The 16,599-nt window shown below is 39.1% G+C and overlaps 1 protein-coding gene across 1 annotated transcript in view; it reads left to right on the forward strand.

Moving 5' to 3' along the window:
• Nucleotides 1-1,763: 1,763 nt before the first annotated feature.
• Nucleotides 1,764-16,599, forward strand: part of RGS20 (regulator of G protein signaling 20) — a 38,297-nt gene continuing 23,461 nt past the window's right edge. The window contains exon 1 of the mRNA XM_085052843.1: nucleotides 1,764-1,940. Within this exon, the coding sequence (XP_084908969.1) occupies nucleotides 1,818-1,940 (123 nt within the window). The 5' untranslated portion in view covers nucleotides 1,764-1,817. The remainder of the gene's footprint in view (nucleotides 1,941-16,599) is intronic.

A 16,599-nucleotide genomic window follows, 5' to 3' on the forward strand; every position in this document is an offset into this window, starting at 1 on the left:
AATTAATCAGATTCTGGCCCCAAAGGATCTGGCAAAGCTAATATGTCACAGTTGTGCACATGTTAGAACAGGCAACCTTCTGATTGCTCCACCACCTCTTTGAAATTGGGTTTTGCATGCTCAGTGAAGGAACCTCACATAACTTACCCTCAATAGGAGTGGTCTTTTTGAAAGGAAAAAAACTAACATTTTATTGTAATAAATACATCTTCTATTTTTTTCCCCTGGTATAATGGAACAATGCTGTTATGCCAGAAAATTGGAAGTGAAATATGTGCAAAAACAGGAACAGAAAGGCCAGTGCAATACTGTTTGTAGCCTTGAGAAATAATGCATCTGGGGTTAAAATAGTAAAGTGTATTACTTGAGGGAGTAGGGACATGTGTCTCTGTCTCATGAACATGCATTTCTGTATTGAAAAGTGAAGGGTCTCAGAGTCTCCAGCCAGTCTTTGAGCCTACACCATCTCCTTCTCTCACCATCAGTCTCTGTTGCTTTGCTCCAATAGCTTTTGTCTGTACAAGGGGGTCCACATCTGGAGAGTGTAGGAGTGCTCTTCTCTGAGAAATTGCTGCTGTACCAGATGAAATATAGCTCACTTCTGGGTTAAAAAAAAAAATTTAAAAAAAGCAGTAAATCCTCTAACTTCATCTCCTCTCTCACAGGAAAAGGTAAGGTCAGAGCAGTAGCTTTTTGGAGAAAAAATGAAGTGCTGAGCTAACCAGTGCTGCTGATGGTAAGCCTGACTAGAGGACAAAAAAAAAAAGTAGTCTTCCTGAACCTCAGCAGCAACTCTGCTTAAGTCAATTTATTACTGGAGTTTGTGCTACAGCTTTCTGTACCGGTGCTTACTGGACAATGACTTCTAACACAATTTACCTTGTTAAGCCTCATTGTTCTTAGTTTTTCCCCTCAGCATTTACCAGATTTCTCTGAAAAAAAGAGAGAAATGTGACTGAGGCAGCTCTTCTTGCAAGAGATGCTGTGGGGGCAGATGATGTTATATCTATCTTGTATCTACAATGCTGAATTATCAAAATTTTGGACTCTTGGAAGAAAAAAATTGTTGGGTAAGACAAATTTTTCAACTTGAAAAAAGATGCAAACAATAGAAAGTGAATGTTGGCAAAAGTCTGGCAGCCCTCTATATAGCTGTGAGAAATAATCTATTAATAATCTACCTGGAGCCTTGGTTTTTATATTTAGTTTGCCTCTATCCTGAGACATGGCTGTGGCTCATGTGCTGTTTTCACTGGCACTGCAAGGATTACCAGCAGACCATCTGTTCAGCCGATGAGGAAAAACATGTGATTGACAGGTACCACTGACCTAAGACAGACATCTCCATTTGGTGCTGCCTGCAGAGTATAACTGTGTGCTTAGTTCCTTCTTCTTTCTAGTTGTAAATGAAATATATTCACTCCGAGGTGATAAAAAGTGTCTCATGATTGTTACAGCTTGTTTCTCTGATGTGTTAAACCACTATGTGCCTGTCTTTCTCCTTGGCAATTTACTAAAACCTACAAAGTTGTAAATCTAATCTCTAAGCTGGCACATGCTGAGGGGATGAGACACTGCAGATATCTGAGGGCAGATAATCCTGTTTGTTTCCAGAACTGTGGAGGATGCAGGAAGAACTGGCAAGCTGCAAGAGGCCCAGACATTTGTCCATCAGTGTAAGGACAAGGAATCTTTATGCTGTTGTCATTCAGCCCAATGTCTGGGATTTGGTTTAGTTTCATCATTAAATATAAGTGGTGCTTTTCCAAGAAAGGTAATTTTAAAATTTGATTCAGGAACAGCCTTTTTATTTCTCGATGTGGAGGCAAGTTGTGCTCTACTTCAGGACTCACAGCTACCATGCAGACAACTGTCAAGCAAAGGAGAACCTCCAAAATGAAGATGAAGCAGATATTAAAGCTGTACAGTGGATTTTCAAGGTAAGAAAACAATGCAGGATTGGTTATCCAAATATCCCATAGGAGGGGGTGAAACGGTGTATCTGAAAAGGAGGAGAAAGAAAGTGGTAATGTCACGAATAACAGCCATGGGCTGTTTATCACCAATTCACTATTCGTGTAGTTTTGCTTTATTCCTGAGCCTCATCCTCTGCCCTCTGTTCCTCAGTGTGTTGCAACTACAGTGACAAAGGAGGTGGTGAACCGCCTTCCCACTAAGTGCCTGCTTTCAAAGAACATATTAAACACATCCATCTAACTCATAAAAATTATTCATATTTTGTGAAGCTGATCTGTTGCAAAAAGGGTGAGGGAAAATATGTTACTTCGTGGTGTTTAGACACTGAAGAAGTCTGCAGTTTTTACTGATACTATGTGAAATGACTTTTATTTATAGTTGACAAAAGAAGATATGCCAAAGAAATCAAACACAGCATAGTACTGAAGTCTATTAGGGAGTTAGAGTAAATCCTGTTTAGTGAATGTGTAGAGAATTCCTTAATTAAAAACAACGGTCATGTATCTCCTAGATTTTGTCAAAAGCCTGAAAGCTGCCTGCAGGGTGAACTGATATTGTTTATGGGGAGGAGCAGCAGAGCAAGACAGACAAATGCAAGAAACAGTATTTATTAAAGCTCTGGAGCAAAAGTGATTCACCATAGTGCATGATAGGGAAAGGAATGTGATAGTAAAATCCTGCACTCTTGGAACCACAAAGTTTGTCTTTTTTCAGACTTAGAACCAGAGTAGAAAGGGCTGAGACATCCAGTTGAGGTTGTTGGCAGGGTTGGTAAAAGGCAAAACAGGGGAAGAAGCCATTCCCAATTCCACATTTACCTTACAAAAATCAGGTTAAAGGCAGAATTGACTTCTCCATCCCAATTCCTTAGCCAAAGCACATCCATTTCCAAGAGGCCATTTCATTTGAATTATAGGAATGCACTCATCAAAAATCTTAAATGACTTTCATTTCTTTTGCTGAGATGAAATGCTCAGCCTGCTTTGCTGCTATCAGAAAACTGTTCCTGATAATGAATAAGATACACTCTGTTTGGAATTTCATGTCATTCTGTCTTGTTATTTGTCTGTTTGGCATATGAGCCTGGGGACTTCTTGGCCCTCCTGAAGGCAAAAGAGGTTTTGTCATAGGCACAATGGCTCCTGAAGTTAACCACTGACAGTCATCGTTTCTGAAACCCAGATACTGAGTCCTTCATAGCTCATGTCCCCAGTCATTTCTCATTTAGCCATTCTTTAATTCATTCCAGGTGAACTGTTACCTTCAGCTTGCTGATTGCTTTTGCAGATATCACCTGAATTTGTAGTTTGTTGCTGAGTCTCTAAGAGCATGAGGACTGAGTCAGGGACCTCACCAAAGACAACTTATTATTTCTCTATTCTGCAAAGGATTTATCCATGTATTTTATACATAACTGCTGCTGGAAGGTTCAGAGCCAGCTACTGTCCACAGTTCCATTAACAGCACTGCTGCCAGCTTCCCTTCTCCTGCTTGCTATGTGTCTCCTTTACTTTGTTTATGCTTTTGTTTCTGAATGCTGCAGCTCTACTGGTGTGGCTCTCATCTCTGGTAGCAGAGACAGCCTGCAGGGACTGCCCACGATATGCTCTGTAACCACTTCTTGAGCTTAGCTGAGTTGAAATTGCTGTCATGTGGCAGCTCAGGTATGAGGCTACATTCTCTGGGGGAACATGTTTCCAAAACTTCATAAACCATATCAGCAAATGATCCTTTCACATATATAATGCAAGCAATGTTACTAGTAGTTAATGAGTCTACATGGATTGTGTTAGAGATTGAAAGTTAGAAAACTTACCCACCTAGAAGTGTGTACAGCCCTAAGGCTGGGGAACTAAAATAAATTGTAAGCTTTACTTTACATAGGAAGGAAATACCCTTCTCTTTTACTGATAGGGAACCATAGTACAGAGGGTTTATATGATTTCCTATTAGTATTTAGGAAATCAGCTTGAAGTTTGTAAGGTTCAAGGCCTGTTTGACACACTTCCAGAATAGAGGAGATCACATTACAGCTTTTTTCTTTTTCATTTTTTTCTTTCTTTTTTTTTTTTTTAATAATTCCTGGTGGCATTGAAATGTACAGAAAGTTCAGGTTCTTTTCATAAAACATTTCTATATGTGCCATTGGTTGCTATAGAGAGATTATGTTCTTAGACCTGTAATTTGTGTGACTGACAGGGTCCTTGATCAGACCCATTCCACAGTCCTCATTAATTCCCATGTTCCCTTCCACTTTAGATGAGATTTTGAATTTGATACTTCTCAATGTGACTAGTGGCTGCTTCTGAGAGCAAGTTGGCATCTAATTCAACATGCTGAAGAGTAAAAAGCCAAAATGGCAAATAAATTTTTCAATACAAAGACCCAACCAACCAACCAAAAACAAAAAACAAAAACAACAACCTTAACATTTTAACAGAATATTTGAATTAAGTTTATTTATTCTTGAATGTGCTTTAAAAGAGAAACTGAATTATGAGAAATATTTTTGAAAAGCGATCGGCAGAGCTTAAAGGCCTCTTTAATTCTCTTCATGACATTTAAATTAACTCAATGAGTTGTTTGTTTCTAATCTCCATTTCCACTGCTTAAAAAGCATTTCCCTCTGGCATGTTTGCATCTTAATTTATAAAAGTGTTAAAAAACAAAAGTGAATAAGCTGCTTTTTACCAGTATCAACACAAAGATACAAGGACTTTTTTAACCCAGAGCTAACACAGACACATTTGTGTGTGCTTCCAATGAGCTTTTTGCAAATTAGCAAAATAAACACCCCAGAAATATTTCACTGCATAGGGAGAAAAGTGCAAGGTTTCAAATATATCACAGTTTTTTTCCTATTGACAAAATTTAGCCAACGTCCTGTTCCACAGAGCTCATTGCTATCCTTTCCTCAGAAGAGGGTGAGAATGTTCTCCACGGAGTTGCCACATTTTAGTTCATATCCAGATTACACCTGGACAGAACCTGTTTCACTTCTATAACATAATTATAATTTCTAAGCATACAGTCTCCGGATTTGGTTGGGTTTATATGAGTAATACACCAACAGACAGTAAGTGACCTGGCAAGTGCAGATCGTAGAGAAATGTCAGGGCTCTGAGGGCACTAATAAGTGTTCATGGCCCTAACCAGCCTCAGCTGGGGCCTCCACCCTCCCCCATGGCCCCAGCAGCTCTATTTAAAGTGTAACCTCGAGAGTCTGTTCCCTTGAGCTGAGCCTGAAGAAGTGATGGTCTCCAGTCAAGTGGTAGCCATCTGGTGGAGCCACTTGGTTGAACCCCTCACCCTGGGCTGTTCCCTATCAATGTAGGCTTGTTTGGTGGTTGTGGGACCTGATCTTAAATCTGATCTGAGGAGTTGACTTCCACTTTGCTGTGATACTGTCTCATGATCTGGAGCTTTCTTGAATTTCTCTCTATGTCCAGTTTGCCTTGCTCAAGTATTGCAGTATGGAATGTGAGATCCCCTTGCTTCCAGCTCACTTTCCCTGAGGGAGCAGTCCTGTTCTTGCTGGGTATTTAAGCAGAATCCTTTCCAGCTTCTGCTGACATTTTTCTCATCTGTAAGGGCTTTCTTTCCTCTCCAGGGCATGGAGCACAGAGGTGAAGAAAAGCATAATGCTAAGTGAGAAGGTATGTGCCAAGAAGAGGTAGAGAGCAAGGATTAATCCTTAAACGATAACCTGTAGGCTGAGGCATAGTGATACCCTGGTTGTACCAGCATGGCTTTTCTGCTTGCCAAGTCCTATCCATTCAAATTCCCTGAGGGAGACCAGGCAGAAATGGAAATGGCCTCAAGCATATTGCCTGAAGGGGCAGCCCCAGGGAAGTATGGCATCCTTTATCCTTCATCTAGCTGTCTCAGCTCTGCAGGAATCCTTTGGTCCTTGAGATGTCCAACATTATTCTATGAACTTCTCGTAATGTGTAACTCACTCATGGCCGTGCATACCTCACCTCAATTATTTGGCAACTGCTATGAATCACTATTTCTGTGATAAAATAGGAATCAATTCACAAACAACTGCAGAAAGGTCAAAAATTATAAAAGTTATTTGCAAAGGAAGGCATGCAAGTTGAATAATTGCACTGCTTTTATCCAAGTACTCCAGTGTCTTCAGCTGATGAGTACTGTCAGTCATTAATTGCTATTACTCTTAACAGTCCCTCTGAAGTCAGATGTTGTCTTTATCTTTTATAAGAGTAGAAAAAGTCCTGGTGTTATCAAATACACTTGTCCTTTTCAGTCAATATTATCCCTACTAAGTACGTTTTCACATCAGGAGTGTTTATTTGGTTCAGTATGTTTTTCTTACTTAGTCATGGTAGCATTTGTATGTCTGAAAACTTATGATTGTCAGAGGGTGTTGAGAACAAACCAAGCAGTATATACCAAGGGCACATTCCTTCTGTTCTTTTGGACAGGTGTTGTGCATAGTTAAACAGTCTAAAACATAATTTAACAGTCACATTTTACCTAGCTCTGGTGTTTGAGATGGGCAGGAGATGCAAACTGTATGGGTATGGATTGAACCACTTGGCAGCCAGCACTCTTTGTCTATGCCAAAATAGTTATTCTCCTGCAGCAGATGTAAAACTTGAGACATGTTTTATACTCTGTTTTATTCAGGAGCAACATTTCAAAGGGAGACAGAATTCTGGGAGAGCTATAGGAGTGTTATAGGGCATTTAGGACCACCAAATTATGAGCAACTAGTCTTACTGACAACTTCTTTGATGATAGAGTATACTTTTTCATGGGAAAACAGTGGGTGTTTTGCCAAATAGTTATAGATTAAGATAATATAAAATCATATTCACTTAATTTTAAAGGTAAGCAAAATTATTTCTAGGACAAGCTGGAGAAAATTATCTCTCTGTGATGTTCTCTGGTGGTTAATTTTGTTTTCTGGACATGTATCCTTTATAACAATAGTATATCCTGTCCCTGAAGTGCTTTCAGTAGTTAAGAAAGAGCTACTCCTGCACTTTTTTGCAGACTGTATCAGTTCTTATGAGACCTGCAGTACTGTCTTGGTTTCAGCTGGGATAAACTTAATTTTCTTCCTAGAAGCTGGTACAGAGCTATGTTTTGGATTCAGTGTGAAAGTAACATGACTAACAAACTGAAGTTTTAGTTGTTGGTAAGCAGTGTTTGCCCTAAGTCAAGGACTCTTCGGTTTGCCATGTTCTGTTGGTGAGCAGGTGCACAAGAAGCTGGGAGAGAGCAGGGCCAGGAGAACTGACCCAAACTGGCCAAAGGAACATTGGGTGACACCATAGGATGTCATACCCAGCATATAAACTGGGAAAAGTTGGCCAGGAGAGGCTGATTCAGCTCTGTGGGTCCAGCTGGGGGCAGTGGAGGAGCACAGTGTGCTGTGAATGGGGCACCTCTCAGCAGATATAACCTTGAAAGACATGCAGTGAGCCACTGGCTTAGCTTTTGTCAGTGGATGGGACTCACTTTCACCACTTGCTGGCTACCCCTGGGCAGCCTTGCAGAGATCTTTCATGTTGAATTTGGGGTTTTCTTCCCTTATTTTCTCCAGATGTCCATAATATACTACTCTGCTCCAGGCAGCTTAAAATATTAAATATAATTCCTTTTAAAACTCTTTTTTTAAGAGTTTTAGTCTTTAGCATTATGCATGAAAGTAAGATCAGATGAATTTGGCTTAAGCAAGAATTATTCTATCAGGCAGGAAAAGTTGTGTACTTTTACTGTGGGGGGGGTGGGACAAGTTGCCTAGATAGGTTTTGAAGTCTCCATCCTCAGAGGTATCCAAACCCTGCTCAGCACAGATCTAGGAAGCCTGAGGAGCAGGAGGCAGCACTAGACAATATGCAGAGGCCTCCTTCCAATCTCAACTATTCTGTGAAAAAAGAAACCTATTCAAAGAGTCTTTAACGGTTCTGTAAGTACATGGCATAATAATATTTTTAATTCATAAATTCATTTTCTTTTGCATCCAGAAGCACTGTTCAGAAAATGTCTGGGTGTATTGCTCAGCACTGTCTATGAGCCAATAATAGCTGCATAGACAGCAATGAGAGGGCATTCTTTTATAAAAGTTGTCAAAATAATAATCTACTACACATTAATGGCTGGATTACTTGCATATTAATGGTGTGCAAATTTTCTAGTTCTCACAGATAATTTGTACTAATTTGCAATAATGTGTTTTTCTAATTTAGTGATTTACATATTTTACTATTGAAATAGTCCTAAAGCTTCCTTTTCAGCATGTGCACCTTTGAAATGGGAAAAATGCAAATTCCTGGGCCGATTAAGATATTACTGTCAGAAAGAATTTATGAATATGAAAACCAAAAGGCAAAGTGTTTTTACACTAATTCTGGACAATTTTTAGCAAAACAATCCTAGACTGACCTGAATTACAGAGATTGTTTTTATTAATATACAATGACCTTCTTTAAGTGGAACAAAATGTTATGCTGATTAATAAATAACCTACTCAGCCTAAATCCAAATCGACTCGTTTGAGATATGGGTAACTTCAGATTTACAAATACATTAATTTGCTATATCCTTTCACCAGCAAGAATTAGCAATTTAGATAAAGGACACCGGGAAAAGCAACATTTCTCTGGAAGACCATTGAGACTTTCTTAAAAAGGCATCTATTTTGGCTGTCTGGGAGTCAGAAGGAATTTACCTTTAATCCATGATATGTCTCTCACACCCAAACTGATGAAAGTAAATGACTTCCAGTAAAATACGAAATCAAAATTACATCCCTTTCTGCCTCACCAGCCCAGCATAATGCAAGTGGTGTTGCTCTGCCTTACAGTTCAGCTTAGATGCCGTAATGTGTCAGAGATCACCTGAACACAGCATTCCCATTGTACTCTGATTTATTTCCAATACACCTCATGTCAAATTGAAAGGGGAATTGGTGTATGGGTTTTTTTCACCTCATATTTCTCAGGGATTTCTGAACACCAGAGGAATCCGAAGTACCACAACAAGTTGCAGGTATCAGCCAGTCCACTCTAGGGAGCAAATCCTTCCAGTGACCTGGAGAATGATGTGGGGCACAGTATCTCCTACAAGGGCAGGCTCAGAGAGTTGGGGTTGTTCTGCATGGAGAAAAAAGGTTCCAGGAGGATCCTAGTGCTGACTTCCAGTACCTAAAAGGGGCCCTAAAAGAAATCTGGAGAAGGACTTTTTACGAGGACATGGAGTAACAGGACAAGGGGAAATGGCCTGAAACTGAAAGAGAGTAGGTTTGGATTAAATACCCTCTTTAGTGTGTGAGTGGTGAGGCACTAGAAGAGATTGCCTAGAGAGGTTGTAGATGCCCCATCCCTGGAAATGTTTAGGGTAATTTACTCCTTCTCCTTACCTGTTGGTATACAATGCACGCTACCTGAGATGCATTTCCCATGACTGGTGCAAAGACACAAAAATCATGATTTCCACACATGTTTTTTCATGGTAATTTCTTTCCACAAAAGACAGGAAATACAGGAAAATAAATGTTTATTTCAATCCTGTTAATACTTAGTCAGTGCTACATTTGCTGGCCCCTTCTGTGCCCTAACTGGACAGTTTTTTACTCCCATTTATTTGCATCTTTTCATAAAGCAGCTTCAACCAGTCAAAAGAGAGATGCAGAAAGAGATCAGAATCCTATCACAAATATCTTAATTTCAAAGCCCAGCTCCATGCTGCTGACATCTAGGTGCATCCTTCTGAGAGGAGGTCAAAGCCAAAGCCATGCCAAGCCAGAAAATGCAAAGGAGAGACCGTCACTCTTCTCCCAGAGACTACGTGGGAGATGAAAACACCTTGTTTATGTACAATATAAATAACTGTATGTTTCTTCACAAGCATTAAACTTTAAAACTGAAGCAGGCAGAACATTATTTTTCAATCAGACTCATCCAAAATGTGGGCTGAGGGGTAACACTCGGGAAATGGCAAGGATCTGTGAGCAGGTGAACTCATGAAGCCTGGCTTGCAGCAGGTCTGTGCCTGCTTACTGACAGTTCTGGGTGTCTCAGAAGGCTTTTGCTTTCTCAAAGCCCCTCCCTGTCCTAATGCTGATTCCAAAACTTTCAGGAAATTAGATGTTGAGATCTTTAACCTAACAGATCTTTATTCTGCCACCTTATGTGGTTGGAAACAGCTCTGGAGGCAAATTGCCTTCAATATGATACTTTTTGTGTCATTCTCAAAATAAAGCTAATCTAAAATACCATATCAGCTGTTAAAGGTAAGAACAGGCTACAATAAATCAGGACCTGCCCCATGATGCCTGCCAAGCAGCAGCTGATTGTCTCACAAAATGTCACATCATTTTTCCTGGATCACTGTAGCAAGCACTTAATTACTCGCACAAGAAGGATGAAATTATTTTCAGGAGCCTAGAGATGTCAGGTTTATGCTGAGGAATTCATATAGAAAAAGGGGAAACACTCAACTTTGTTTTGTTATGCATTCAGTTCCAGTTGTGAATACAGCTGAATTTCAGCAAGTAGCTGTGCTTTTTCCTGTGACATTTTGTGTGATTTACTTTAGGACTTAATAAAGAAGAAAACAGTTCTTATTGTTCTGTTGACTTCTGTTTCCTTTGAGAGTAATCAAAGTGAAAACAGTGGGTCAGGCTTAGACCAAAATAGGATAAATTATTTGTTCTTGAACTGTGTAACAATTTATTATGAGAGACAGGCAGATTACAATATTTTAAAGTATTAATTTTCTTGCATTGCAATGCTTCATTTTGTAAAATCCGTGCACTTTTTATTAGGAAATTAATTTGTTTAAACACAAGGATTCTTATGAGACAGATATCTTTGGGGAAGAAAATCTCCTTTTAGGATTTCCTTGCTAATCCTGTAGTTTAGTATCCCAGATAAGCTTTTGCACTCACACCTTTTGTGCCTTTTAGTACTTGGAACTTGTGCTCAGATTTGCAGAGGTGCTCAGACTGTGCTGGAGAAGTTACTGAGCTGCTCCTGTCTGACCCTTTGTACTGTTTTTTCATTTGCAAATTCTTGCTCCATTTACAGATTTATATTATCCAGAATTCTGCGTGATAATACATGAGACATCTATAACATTTATATTAGAATATGGGGTCAAAATAAGAGGGTTAAATGGTGTTTTTCAGTTTACATCCGGATCTTTTGAATGGTTTGGCATGGAATTGTTTTCCAGTCATAAGACTGACAAAGTGAGTCACAGCCCTTAAAAGCCAAGGACATTTTTTCCAACTAGCATTGCTTAATGTACACTGAAATGTTTGGTTCTGAAAGATGGTTGCTGTTTTGATGACAGACTGGTCTTCCTCACTGCATTGCATTTATTCTGTTCATACAGACTATGTACAGACAAATTCATGCCCTTCATTTCAGTACAAGAATATCATCTTCTTGAATGGTTTACCTAGAAAACAGTGGCATGCTCAGACTATAAAATTTGTTCAGACTCATAAAAAAGCCATGCTTTCTCAATTAGTCCTCTGGGTTCTAAGCAGGCACACTTTAAATAGGTTCTTACCAGCCTTTCCAAATCATTGGGAGAAATAAGTTAGAGGTGTTACAGATCAGAGAAAGAGGTTAGGCAGGACAATTTCAGTCCCACTTTGTCTTTTCTGTGTTTAGTCAGGAGGTATGTTTGAAATGAACTGCAGAAAGGAGGTTGGAAGGGACATTTTGTCTTCTGAGGAGGAGAACATGGTGTTTCAAAGCAGTAGTGTAATGCAGGGAAACAAGTCTCAGGTGTGGCTTTGTCAGTGAGTTGAACAGTGATACACAAAGATGGGATACAAAAATAGGTATGTCCAAAATTCCATGCCTCTGAAGTGCTGTTCCCCCTCTCGCAGGACAAGTCTAGAATCCACAGCAAAGTGCAATGCAATGATAGACAGCCCTGGAGTGGCCAGAGGAAAAGCCCAGCCTGCAGAATGGAGTGTCAGTCAGTCTCTCTGTACATCAAACAGGAGAAATGTGGTTTCACAGGAACACGTCAAGTCTCTCCCCGAAAGCTCAGTAATTCTGAGTTGGTCCTTTGATGGGGTTTTTTTGCTGTTGTTTTTATTGGTTTGCTTGTTTGTTTGTTGGTTTTGTTTGTTTGGGGGTTTTTTTGTTTGTTTCTTTATTTCTTTGTTTACTTGAGATCCTCTGGTTTTAACTTGTAACTCTGGATCTGTGGTGTCAAGGGAGACCTGGGAACCATTACCTGATACCATTTGTAATGACATTCACTCAGTAACTTGGGCTGTCTGTAATTACTGTCTCTCTATTCTAGGCAGATACTCCTATAGGGGCAAAATCACATAAGGCATCTCTGAAGTAAATGTTAGTAAGAGATTCTACAAGGAAACTCCAGGGCTTTCTACTCACTTCCAAAGGGATACTCACTTCTACAAAACAGGGGTAACTGGACCTCTTTAAAAGAGTATTTAAAAGTGTATTAAAAGAGATAAATCAGTACACTAGGATAGATAAAAACTGAAGTCCCTTTTTCAAAATATGTTCATACCTTCTCCTCACTGTCATTCTTATCAAATCAGCTCCTTTTCCTTTCATTGTCACTCATATGTCTTTTTAAGATGCTGTATAATTACTCCTGGTGGCCAGCTCAATCTAATTTGCAATGAGACAAATACAGAGTTTTCTCTTCATGGCAGCACCAGCCTGCAACATTCTCATTGATACTGCCCTTTAATCTCATACTCTTCAGCAGTCACTCATTGCCTGCTCTTTATTCTTTTGTTCTTCTTTTTCAAAGGAATTATAGCGTATTTCTCCTTTCATGTTCTCCACCACGTCCTATAAGTGAGTTATATCTTCTCCCATCAGGCTTTTAACATGGCTGCATAATTTTCCAATTGATACATATTTTATAAGGTCCAAGACCTGATGAAAATTAATGGCAGAAAACACCATGTCTTCCTCAGGAATCTTGTCAAGCTGGGATGCTACTGTGCAGCCACATTGTGCAGCCAGGCTTTCAGACTTGCTTTGAACTACTCGACTGCTCTGAAACCTTGATCTGTTCAGGAACATTGGTTCCAAATTGCCCCGTTAATCTTCCTGTCTGAATCTGCTATGGAATGTAACTACAAACTGCTCTATAAGACCTAAAAATTGCAGTCGTGGCAGTTTTGATTTCTTCTTTAATTTAACTATATTTGTTACTTAGCAAGCACGTGTGGTAAGGATCCTGTGGAATAATTAGATTATGTGTGACCCAGAATATCAGGAATAATTCTGCAGGTCATGTATTGATGGTTGGATAGGCACCTCAAGTGACAGTGATACTATGAAGATATTTTTACCTTCCTTATCATGAAAAAAAAAAAATTTCTCCAGATCTTTTAATTTCCGTATGGGCAGAGAAAAGGACCCCTAAAAGCGCAAGGAGGAGTAGTGCTTTGGCACTAATCCTCAAATTTTGAGGGTCCCCATTTAAATTGTAGGTGCACAGTGACACCTTCTGGAAGCTTGTAGTGAGCGTTCCTGAGCCTCTCCCATCGTCTGGAAACTCACAATTTTTGTATGTAGAAGCTAATTTTTTGCTTAACATTTTGACCAGACAGGGTCTATCGTGTTGTCAGCACATATACTAACAGTACATTTTCATGATGGAAGAGATTTTTCTTTTTAGGTCAAGCCTGACCTGTAAGGATTTTTAATGATTCCAAATAATTCAAAGCTTTATGAATTATTTAGGAAAAAAAATTGAGGATAGAATTAGAGATGTATGCTAACTACATGGTTAAAAAAAATGTGGTTGGCATTATATTTTTAATTATTTAATGTCATACATCAGGTGAGAGGATCAGAGAATACAGTGAAGATTTAATATGCCAAACATGACAAATTAAATGAATGACAGTTTCTTAGTTCATTTGCACTTCAGCAAAGATTCCAATTTTTGTATGTGTCCCATTTCAGTTTCTAATTAATCATTCTTTGCCCAAGCCACTGGCTTCCTGGGTAATCTGTCAACCTCCAAGAAACTCTGCATCACCAAGGATTTTAAGCACATGAGTTGGGCTGCAGGGAACTCTCCTAGGGCTCACAAACCCTAGAGCCTGCACCCATCAGCTGGACTGGACCAGAATGGGGAGTAGAACCATCACTGAGCTGACTCTGACACTCTGAAACCTGGCATTCAGTGCTATTACTGGAGAACATATCCTTATCTCTAATATTTAATTCCAGCTCAAATGTTATTTCTCTTTAAGTTTCTTCTGCCTTAGAAGTAACAAAGATGTGATACGTAGGAGTGGAAGAGAAACAGAGTTGTGAGTGGAGAGAGCAGAGGTTAATTCCCAGACTTCCTGCAGCTTTGGAGCAGACACTGACAGATATAAATACTGAAGCTAAGGGTTTTGTCAGAGCATATATATGGGACTGGACAGCCCTGAGAAAATACATCACCCCAGAAAACGACCTTACAGTACTGAAATAATTATCAAAGCACTAAGCAGAGCCACCAACTGCAAAAAGTTCTGCATGCACTGAAATCTAATTCAAGTCTAACCATTCCGATAACGTTTCAAGCCTCAATGTAATGCAATCACAGGTTTTAGCATCAAATCTTGAGGAAACCTAATTCTCCAGCAAAAGGCTAAGAGACACCCTGCGTGAATGACATGACAGTGGGATTTTCATGCTTTGGCTTACACAAAATTAATTCTACTGATTAATTAACGCACTGCTATCAACGTTGATGGAAAAGTTAAGTACTAACAGGCATCCCTACACGTAGAACAACTTAATGCTCTGTGGGATGATTTTACTTTATGGTTGGGCTTACATGTTTCAACAGTCCAGTTCGTTCTGCCTCCCAACAACATTGAACCTACATTTCCTATTTGAAACCAATTACTAATAGATCCATGAAGAAAAATTAGGCCTGTAAGAAACTGATGTTGAAAAAATACAAATATTCAGAAGTTCAGCAAAGCTGCTTCCCATAATATCACTGGTATCATGTTCACTTCAAAATATAGTTATTTAAATGCATCTTTTATTTTATTTTTCTTTTTACATGTTTAGTTTTATTAAGGATAAGAGAAATGAAATGCTAGAATACTGCTGATACATGAAGAAAATTGAAGTTCGGTTGAAGTCCCTGGAAACTGATTCTCCTTCTGAAAACATCTCTTTTCCCAGAAAAGCCTATCAGTCTTGAAATGATTTGTAACAGGTGCACTTTAATGTCAATGAAAAAAGGAAAAAGTGGCTTCTTACTCTCTGTTTGAATTGCTCCCTAATTCGCTATGAATCAGCTCCATTCAATGGTCTAGAAACTCTCTGTTTAACAATTTAAGGGAGCAGGAAACACTGAAATAGACCAGTACACAAAAGCTGCCATACAAATGTGTATGACCTCTCCTTGGGCAGGGAGCAGAAGTTCAGGTACGCAACCAGCAATCAGCCCTCACATCTTAAAGCCAAGCAGGCCTCAAAAGAGCTATGTGCATTATGTCACCAAATGAAGTGTGACTGCAAGAATGTTGGAATACAATGTTATTAAAATACAGATATGTGTTCTGTATTATCTTTCTTATAACCTGTTCTGAACAGTGAGAACAAATTTAAAAGAAAAAAAAAAAGTGCCATACAAGTTTTCAGTAAAAAATAAAATAAATAAAAATAACAGATTTTTTCACTCCTACAAAGACAAAATTAGGAAAATGTGTGAACTGGACAAGTTTGCAGGAAGAGAGAGGGTGGAGTCTAAGAAACATACAGAGGAATAATATTACATAGCAAGGATACCCTCATATAAAGCCATCCCTTTCTGATATAGAATAAAAGAAAACTGCTGCATGCTGGATAGAATTTCCTCCTAAAATTTTATTAATAGCTTAATTTTATTAATATAAAAATATAAAAATTTTATTAATAGCCTAATGTGAATTATTCAGGAAAGTCTAGTAAAGGATGAAGGTAGGTTTTCTAATGCCTGATATACTGGTAGATAATATCAATATTGAAACCGGGTCCTGATTTATTATTTACCTTGTATGTTACAAAAAAAAAAAAAAGATGCCACTATATGGGTTAATTATATTAAATACACAGTTCACAAGTAAGCTCTCAATTGTCCATAACTTATTTTATGAAACAGAAACAAGTGCAAGGTCAAATACTGCCATGCCTCGCTAGATTGACATTTTGCTTTCTCTCTGTCCCAGTGAAGTTGGATTAACCTGAACGAAGTAGAGCAGTAGTGGGGACCAAGAGTAAGGTCACAGAGACACACGCAGAGCAAGCTACTCTGATGCCTGAGGGAATTTTCTTTCATGCATGAGGAATGCATGTTCACATTCCTTTAGAGAGAAAAAGGGTTTCAGTCTATGTGTCTCAGCTCTCTCTCAACTCTAAACCCCACTTCATCAAAGTCCAAGCCCTTGTCCAAGCAGTTCTGTCACGTGCAGCTGCACATCAGCCTGCATCGAAGGATGCAGGGAGAAAGGAGGAGAAGATGACTATGTTAAAAATTCTGTGAGGACTTCATGCCTCTACACCATTCAGCTGTTTCAGGATGTGGTTGTGTATGTGTGCAGTGATGCAGAGCAAGACAGAGTTGTCTACCAACACCAATCAC

The sequence above is a fragment of the Lichenostomus cassidix genome, chromosome 2, assembly GCF_008360975.1.
Source record: "Lichenostomus cassidix isolate B80296 chromosome 2, HeHo_3.0, whole genome shotgun sequence".
In the NCBI taxonomy this organism is placed as follows: domain Eukaryota; kingdom Metazoa; phylum Chordata; class Aves; order Passeriformes; family Meliphagidae; genus Lichenostomus; species Lichenostomus cassidix.